Source organism: Cibotium barometz, chromosome 5 (genome assembly GCF_041138505.1).
Source record: "Cibotium barometz isolate CiBa-2024 chromosome 5, ASM4113850v1, whole genome shotgun sequence".
Classification (NCBI taxonomy): Eukaryota; Viridiplantae; Streptophyta; class Polypodiopsida; order Cyatheales; family Cibotiaceae; genus Cibotium; species Cibotium barometz.
The window spans coordinates 7,981,996-7,991,074 of record NC_141050.1 but is presented as its reverse complement, the minus strand read 5'-3'; the positions used below and the strand labels follow the sequence as shown (position 1 = coordinate 7,991,074).

The 9,079-nt window shown below is 41.5% G+C and overlaps 1 protein-coding gene across 1 annotated transcript in view; it reads left to right on the top strand.

The window, feature by feature from the left end:
• The first annotated feature begins 231 nt into the window (after window positions 1-231).
• The window catches only part of LOC147638013 (uncharacterized), a 30,017-nt gene continuing 21,169 nt past the window's right edge, over window positions 232-9,079 (top strand). Inside the window, exon 1 of the mRNA XM_086797430.1 lies at window positions 232-660. Within this exon, the coding sequence (XP_086653556.1) occupies window positions 551-660 (110 nt within the window). The 5' untranslated portion in view covers window positions 232-550. The remainder of the gene's footprint in view (window positions 661-9,079) is intronic.

The window sequence follows — 9,079 nt, the reverse complement described above, 5'->3', positions numbered from 1 at the left end:
ATGCCCACGGTCTGTAAAGGGTATTGTCGTCCGGCAATTGTTTATCAAAAGGTGCATGCCCCAACCTTTTTCCTGGGGGGGAGATCCGTAGTCTATAAACACCCTAAGTATCCCTTAATTCTTGACATGAAGCATATGTGGGTTCTAAGGGCCCCTCTTGAAATGGAATCAACAGTGGGGCCGAATGTTAAAAAAACCCCTCAAATTGCAAAAAAGTTTGTAGAGATTCCTATGGAGGAAAACACCATTTTACTATAGGCCATGTAATCAACTTGTACATCATCTTCCAAACGACCGTTCAAGGCAAGTAAGAAAGCAAACAGAAGCAGATTTTAGCTTTTGTCCACAGGGCCGGAGTTTGGCCAGGGGCTGCCCGGAAATGCAAAGCAAAAGTGATTTTGTCTAGCAGACAGCACTGCTGAGGAGAAAACAAAGCAACAGACGGTGCTTGGGGAGACAGAGATTTCGGAGATATTAATCAAGTTTTCTTAAGTTTAAGCTTAAGCTTCATCTTGAGTTTATGCTTTGGGGTAGCTCGTGGTCGTGAGTGATGGCTGGTCCGTGGAACAATTCTTTCTTAACAGACTTTGCGGATGCTCAAGAGTTGAATGAATGTGGGGATGCTGCCCAACAAGGAGTCCAGGACCTGGGCGGGCACGGGTAAGTTCTCCTTATTTTCAGTTAACCATGGTCATCTTGCAACATCTCTTGCACATAGAATGGTGCCCTCTGTGCCCATTTCTTTTTTTAAAGCATAGACAGTAATGGCTTTCTTTCTATCTCTTTGGTTTCTGGCTTACTTGGGCCATGGATGCCATGCTTTCCAACAGGCTGTAAACCCTTGTGCCATCCCAGGACCTCTTGATCCTAGACAAGCATCTTTACCACTTGAGCTATCACCTCATTACCACAGAGCATGCATTCTACTGCATAAATGTTTACATACCCTTTCATCTTCAATTTTTCTTCATTTTGCTTACACGAGAGCATGTTTTGTACACCTTCCTTTTTGGTGCTTATGTTTTTTAGCTTAAGCATAGATATGATTTGGGTGCCGGTGTCTAGTACACAGAAGGAATTGATGGAGAGACACAGGCTGGCAGTTCAATTATGTTGGTACCTGTGCTTCATCAGCAATCAGAATTGAAGGGGCTTCACATTCATGCTAAAAACACCCATGAAATGCATCAAGTGACACGATGTATTGATATTGTATTGTCAGTTTTTTAAGGAGAATGTCAATTGCAACTTGTAAGTTGCTGGCACGTGAGACAGGAGATTTTGTGGCCAAGGACTTACTGGAAAGGGACGAGGGGATTGCAAGAAGCAGGAGGTTGCATTATATATGTGGCAGTAGAGAGGTTAAGGGAGTGACATATGAGAGGGAAGAATTGTCAGAATAGCACTTACGGAAGCAGGATTCATTGAACTTCCTGCTACTCTCTCTCTCTCTCTCTCTCTCTCTCTCTCTCTCTCTCCTGGCTACTCCCCAAAGGCTTGTAGAGGATGTGTAGAATGGGGAGAGGGGGGTCGTTTTAACAAAAAAGTAGGCAAACTAAGTGGATCAACTGGAGGCGTCTAACATTGTGATAATTTATGCTAGTTGGGTGCGTCTTGCATTAATTGGATTCTTACACAATCTCATTTGTGTATTTTTAGATTAGGGTTAACAACACGGCCCGATTATTTGCAAAACACTAGTCATTATTGTAATTGGTGACCTAACCCTAGTTCTAATCTTAATTGTAGCCTCATGACAAATGCATCCAACCAACGGTTGAGGATGATGCATGCGACATCCCCTCTTGCTTATATTGGAACAGTGAGAGGGGTGATCATTCTATAAAGCTGCACATGCGTCCAGGTCTGGACCTGGATCAATAAGAATTGCTGCTATTGCAACAATAGGAAGGTTTGGGTTGAGATCTTGATCTAGGTCAAGAACTCAATCATCTGTGCTGCAAATATTCTTGAAGAACTTGCCGTTTTACTTGCGAAAGTCAAGTGCACCAAAATTGTTTGGTGTGCATTTAGACAAGAGTTGATGTTATCTGCACACTTGTCCCTAGCTAGTGAAACATGCACGATTTGATTTTTTCAACAAATATGATGGATACGAAAACTTGTCTTGCTGCGTTAATTTTTTTTGTGTGGGTCCTTTGGTGAAAGCTCTTCCTCAATCATTTTAGTTGTCGTTGACACCATATACTTTGAAGATACCAAAAACTGGACACACCACACTAGGACTGGAATGGGTGGCTCCTCCCCCCCGCCCCTTTGGATTCTATGTCACATTACCAAGGAGTGTTTATCTGTATCAAACTTTGGGGGTGCTTCCCAGGTTTAGCACTAGGTTACCCAGAATAAAAAAAACAATGTCTCAAAAAGATATCCACATAACCACGGATTCCTGTGGACCATGGAATCTATAATATATGGATTTTAAGTCCCACACATTGCTGTTGAGACCGACAAACAGTGTGAACATTAGTATCCATTGCTGGGTCCTTAGATCAAACAATCCACCATCTGCAACTCCATGATATCCAAGAGCATATCCATGATAACATCGATTTCCAAGTGCAAACATGTGAAGAGAAACAGTCCCATAAGCTGTCCCCGAACTAGTTTGGTAAAGCAGAAAAAGCTTGAAAATTGTCCGAAAAACAGCTGTTTTAAAGCCGAACAACCATATTTCAGATTCTTGAAGACCTTGGTATGGGCATGCCCATACAGTCTGTACGGCATTCGTGAAGGAAGTTAGGGTTAGCCCATGCTTCTGCATGATGAGGAGTGAGTGTGAAGCTATGGAGGATGAAAGATCTCCATGGTGGGTGTATGCAAAGAGAGGAGAACAATGCTCTTAGAGAGAGTATTTGTACAACTCAATGATATTCTATTGATTGTGTCGAAGCTTACACCAAAAATACATGCTTTTGTAGGTTGTAAGCGTTATCTTTTGACTCAAGGGAATTACACACATACTACACAAGTAAGACATGGCATGTCACGTGCACGCCCGTGCCATGGCTAATCTTTGGCATGAACAACATTGATCCCTGGTTAAGTCAGCATTTAGCATCAAAAGCATCCTCATTAGCATCAATAGCATCAGCAGTAGCAGCACACATCATCATCATCAACATCATCAACAACATCATCATCGTCAACAGCAGTATGGAGGGCTAAGGACCCTGTCGACAGCCATCAAGGGGGTTTTCAGCCTGCAGTCGGCAGCCCATAGGAGACCTAGGCAGCAGGCAACACAGTCTCATGAGTGGACAGCAGGGGCAGCAGCATTAATATGAAACGCAGCATTTAAATACAATATAAAAAAGATGTGCCATGGCCCATGTCCAATGCTGGCCGACTGGAACTAAGCTGACCGACCAGCACTCCAGCCATATATGTAAGTACCAAGTCATAAATCAAGTTCATTAATGAGTTCATTCATTCATCCAAAGCATAGTTATCAGTAGAAGCATGTAGAAGGGGCCAGGGGTAATGCCTATGGGGCTGACCAAGGCCCAATCATGTACATATATTTAGCAACCTTTTTGTACAATATAAATACAAGAAAACCTTGATACCAATCTCTCTCTTCTTCTCTCTCCTCTGTCTTAATCATGTTTATTTCAGCATCTTGTTCTTAATGAGGCTTAGGGCTGTGGATCAGTATAGGAAGGCTTCCGCGCATGCAACATGGCACACTTATCTTATCCAGACCAGGGGTACACGTACACGATCGGTACAAAAACAGAGACTCCAAAATGCCCAGCAAACCCCGCGTTGGAGTCAAGGTAGTGTTATAAAGATTGACTTTCATATCTATGGCGCAATTGCTTCAGAAAAGATGTGGGTGCAGTAGTAGCTAGCCCTAGCTTTAGCTATGGTGTTAAAGAAGCTTCCCCCAAATTTCTCAGAACCCACTTTTCAATACTCAAATACGCCCACAAACTCCAATTTCCCTTCTGTCAGTTGAAAATAAGGTTTTTTTACTGCTAAATCTTCTTCTCCGCTACCTATGACCCTACGATTCTTGTTTAGTGCGTAATCGCCGCTATAGTGTCAACCAAGATCGCAATCCATCTGCTAATCTGGATTCTATGACCAACTATCGTGCCACAAGGCTTAATTGCAAACTCTCACTAGTAGCTTTGGTGTATTGTTTGCTGCTAATCGCCCATAATAAACACCAGGCTTTCTAAAGACGATCGTCCACAATGCTTACTTCACTAATAAGTTTAACCAGACAAGAACCCATCAAAACCGATGAGAAACTGTGGGTTTTGAGACCAGCTATGATGTCAAAGAGCACAATTTCAGCTCAATTGCAGTAAGTCCATCATCTAGTTAGGGCTCCTGAGAGCAGCCATGACCACATGCTGCAAGGGAGCGATCTTGCCATGTGCATCTCTCGTGCCATGTTAATCCTCCAATTGCGGCGGCTTTGTCACCCCCCTAGTTCCTAATAGTAATGAAGGATAACGCAGAGCCTTTTGTAAGTGAAGGCACACAAATCTTTTTGGGGGCACGACCCGAGGAGAGAACCCTTATTGCCTCCGCACACAAGAAAACTAGAATGCCCAATCATAGTCTTCCTTAGCTATGGCTAGGAGTGTTTCACTAGACATGGCATACCTTTGGTAGTGCATGGTGCTGACGAGAGTTCAAGCCTCCTCACTTATTCTATCAGACCTTCATGCCAGACTTGTCAAGGCAGAGCCCCCTTCCAAGGATCTCAGCAGATGTACTCTGTAGAGAGTGTGGGTGATTGGCTTCCACGAGCATGGTTGGTACATTGACCCGCCACCGGCCAAGGTGGCCGGAGAGGGCTTTTGGCGCTTATGGTTATGGGAGGGCCGTGCGCTCACACGCCTTGAGCAACCACCAGGCGTTCCCAAATCTGTCCATAAGTCTTGGGCAAATCAAGCCTATTCAATAGCTTCCAATTAGGGTATCCATGTAAGAAAACTTTTTGATAGTAACAGCTTAGAATCAGGGTTTTTGTGCAAAAGCGGCAAATTAGAGGTCCAGCTTCTTCTCAGCAATAGCGTAGAAATTAGGGTTTTTGTATGACAGCCTTAAAATTAAGGTTTTTGAACAAAAGAACCTCAAGAATTAGGGTCTTTATAGAGCAGCTCCTCAGCAAATATTTTTTTTTGCACATCTAGAAATTAGGATTTTTCAATAGCAATAACTCAGAAATCAAGGGTTTATGTACAACAATTGATTGGAGGTCTGGGAATGCTCAAAAACCGTGGTGTCGTCCACTTGACCAAGTAGGAACCATAGAGAATGGGCTTCTCATGTGCTGAAAAGTAGGTGCTATGTTGTAGGGTAGCCTCTTTGACAAGTGTCCCTTGTGTGACATGTCGCTGTCCATACTCAAACTATCAACACTCGTCTTTAGATTAGGATGCTCAATTTATAAGTTTTCTGCTCTTATTTTAGCATCATGTGAACTCGCCAATTACACATGGTTATAAAACCTTTCAAACAATAAAATGGGCCTAGGGGCAATATTCACCACATATAAAACCCATAAAATACACATGCCAGGCCTCAAACAGCTTCATGCACACGTGCCCAGGTGGCATTCCTAGGCGTCCCTAGCTCAGTGGACACTCCAAGGCATTTAAATCCTAGGCAATATCCACATTGGAAAACCAGTTCATGCGTGAAAGTCATTGTTTATTCATCAAACAGGCAAACTATGAATGCACGGGCAAAGATCAAGAACAATCTCCCATCTTCCAAAGCTTGTACTATTCCATACATGGGTCAACCCTAGCATGTCTCTTCTACAAGTCATCCAGAGTGTTGAAAACCAAATGAATCCAGGGGTCAATCCCAGCATCGGAGTGTTGAAAACCAATCGAATCCATGGGTCAGTCCCATCATGGAGAATCAAAACCAATCCACCGGTCAATCCCAACATGGATACCCGTCCAACGTCAGTGTCTCTCTTTTATGGGTCATCCCAAGCGTGGAAAACCAAGACAATCTCCCATGAGAAACTCTCTTAGGCTTAATTTATAATCCACAATGCTTGGGTCAATGTCCAGTTGGCAATATACTTTCGCATAGGTCCATGCATAGGAAGGCACAACATCCATAGTGTTCGCTTTCAGCCCATTTAACGTGAAATAGGAGAGATATCACATGCATTGTTGGAAATCCTTCACCTTCTGTACAGCATGGGTAGTATTGGGTAGCTCATGTTTATATGATATGGTGTGAAGCTTTTATAGCTTAATTAACATGACTAGAGACTTGATTAATGAACATAAAACAAACACTGCAGGAAAAGATTAAATGATTGCATTGAGACAGGGGCTTTTCTTAAATAGAGGCCAAAAAGGTACAAATAAAGAGGCACATCCTTGATGAAGGGGTGTGGCTCTTGAACCAATGGTTATGTCCTTAGGACTTAGGGGTGTGTTTTAATGAATAGGCATGTTCTTTGATAGTGACCCCTTGTGCAAGGGTGTGAACCTTCACAGGTTTCTTTACAGTTAATGAGGGATTAAGGAGCAATTAGGGAGAGATTAAGAGAGTTAGTCACAATCGTGACATTCCCTCCCACTTATAATAAGACTCTGGCTAAAGAAGCGATGGTTGTCTTTGAAATAATTCCCGAAGAAGTTCTGGATATTCTTGTAAGTCTTCATCACTTTGCTAAGTAGAGTCAGAATCATCAAGATCTCTCCGTTTAACCAAAAATTATGTAGTGAGCTTATGTCGTGTTTCTTTCTGTCCGACATCAAGAATTGTCTCTGGAATTAAGAGTATGTGTTCATCTTCGATTTTTGGAACACAATCTAAAACATCTGAAACTAGAAAGTCACCTTTCACAAACTTCTTGAGCCAAGAAATATGGAAAGTCCAATGAATTCTACCCCAAGAAGGCGGCAAATCCAACTTATAACTGAGAGATGTGTTCTTCTTAATAAGGAATCCATAATATCTTGGGTAAAGCTTTGGAAAGACTGATTTCACTATCTTGTATCGGTGAGAGGCAATATATAATAATACCAAGTCTTCTTCTTGAAATTCAATATGATGACTATACTTATTAGCTGTGCGCTGATATTGCTCTTGGACATTGACTATCTTATCCTTAATCTGCAACAGAATATTTTGCATCTCTCGAATGAGTTGGTCTGTTGGTCTGCTAAAGCCACTTTATGTTGAAGAACAAAGTTGGTAGGAACAAGAGGAGTATAACTATAAGCTGCTTGAAAAGGTGTCATTCCAATAGCTGAATGATAAGAATTATTATAAGTAAATTCTACCAAAGGTAAATATTCTTTCCATGAAGCTAATCGAGATTGAACATAATGTCGCAACATTTCTTCCACAATCTGATTAACTCGTTCCGTTTGTCCATCTGTCTGTGGATGATAAGCAGAGCTAAAAAGCAAATTCGTACCAAGAGACTTGAATATCGAAGTCCAAAAATGTCGTGTAAACTTTGGATCTCGATCAGAAACTATAGATTTTGGCAACCCATGAAGTTTGAAGATATACTGTATGAATAGTGTTGCAATATCCGAAGCCTGGGCTGCTTTCTTGCACAGAATGAAATGTGCCATCTTAGAAAATCTGTCAACCACCACAAGAATATGTGTATTGCCTTTAGAAGAATGTGGCAGTGAAGTAATAAAATCCAGACTAATACTTTTCCAGCGTTCATTGGGAACCGGAAGTGGTTGAATAAGACCAGCTGGAACTTGTCTTCTAGCTTTCATACGTTGGCACGAAAGACATGTTGTGACAATCTTAATAACATCTTGGGTCATTTGAGGCCAATAATATGTAGCCGTCAAAAGACGATACGTCTTGTTGATGCCTGGGTGTGCAGCATAAGTGACCTCGTGATGTTCCTTCACCAAGACTCTTCGAACATGAGTATCATGAGATACACAAATACGATCTTGATAATTTAATAAACCATCTACCAATGTATATGCTGCATAAATCTTCAATTCTAAAGGAGTTGCATTCTGAGAATTGAGAATTCGAAATGCATTTCCAAAATCACGATCCTTGAAACTTTGAGGTATATCCATTTCAACTGTAGAAATAGCCAAGACCGAAGTTCGTGGCATACGACTGAGAGCATCCACAACCACATTGGTAAGACTAGGAACATACTCAATTGTCATATGAAAATTGGCTAAGAATTCGGCCCATAACTGGCTGCGTGAAGATGTATTTCAAAGAATGATGATTTGTTTTCACCACTGAATCTGCACCAAGGATAAATGTTTCCATGCACGATAGGCATGAACAATAGCTAAAAATTCTTTGTCATATACTGGGTATCTTACTTGAATTATAGAATGCTTATGACTGTCAAATGCAATAGCTCATCCTTGTTGCATCGAGACGGCACTAGCGGCAATATCAGAAGTATCCGTATAAACATCAAAGGGGAGAGTAGGGTCAGGAATAGCCACGACAAGTATTGTGGTCAAAGCTGGCTTTAAACTTTCAAAAGCTTGAGTTGCGGCTTCAGTCCACTTGAATGCATGAGCAAACTTTAAAAGTTATGTGAGAGGAGCAGCTATTTCTGAAAATCGATGAACCTTTGTGTGATAGAAGTTGGCAAGTCCCAAGAAAGAACGAACATTATGGATGTTTGTGGGAATTGGCCAATTGACAATAACTTGTATTTTCTTTGGATCCATAGAAATACCGTCGGTTGAAACAACATGTCCGAGGTACTCCAAGGATGTCTTGAAGAATTCACTTTTGGCTGGATTAATGTAAAGAGCATTGTCCACGAAGCACCTGGAAAATGATCTTAAGAAGTGCCTTGTGTTCTTCCATATTATGACTGAACACTAGGATGTCATCAAGATAGATAATAACGAACTTATCCAGAAAAGGACGAAAAAGATTATTCATCAGACTCATAAATGTTGCAGGGGAATTGGTTAACCCGAATGGCATGACCAAGTACTCATAATGACCATATTTTGTGTGAAAAACTGTCTTATATTCATCACCTTCGCGAATGGGAATCTGATGATATCCAGACTTAAGATCAATTTTGGAGAAGACCTTTGCA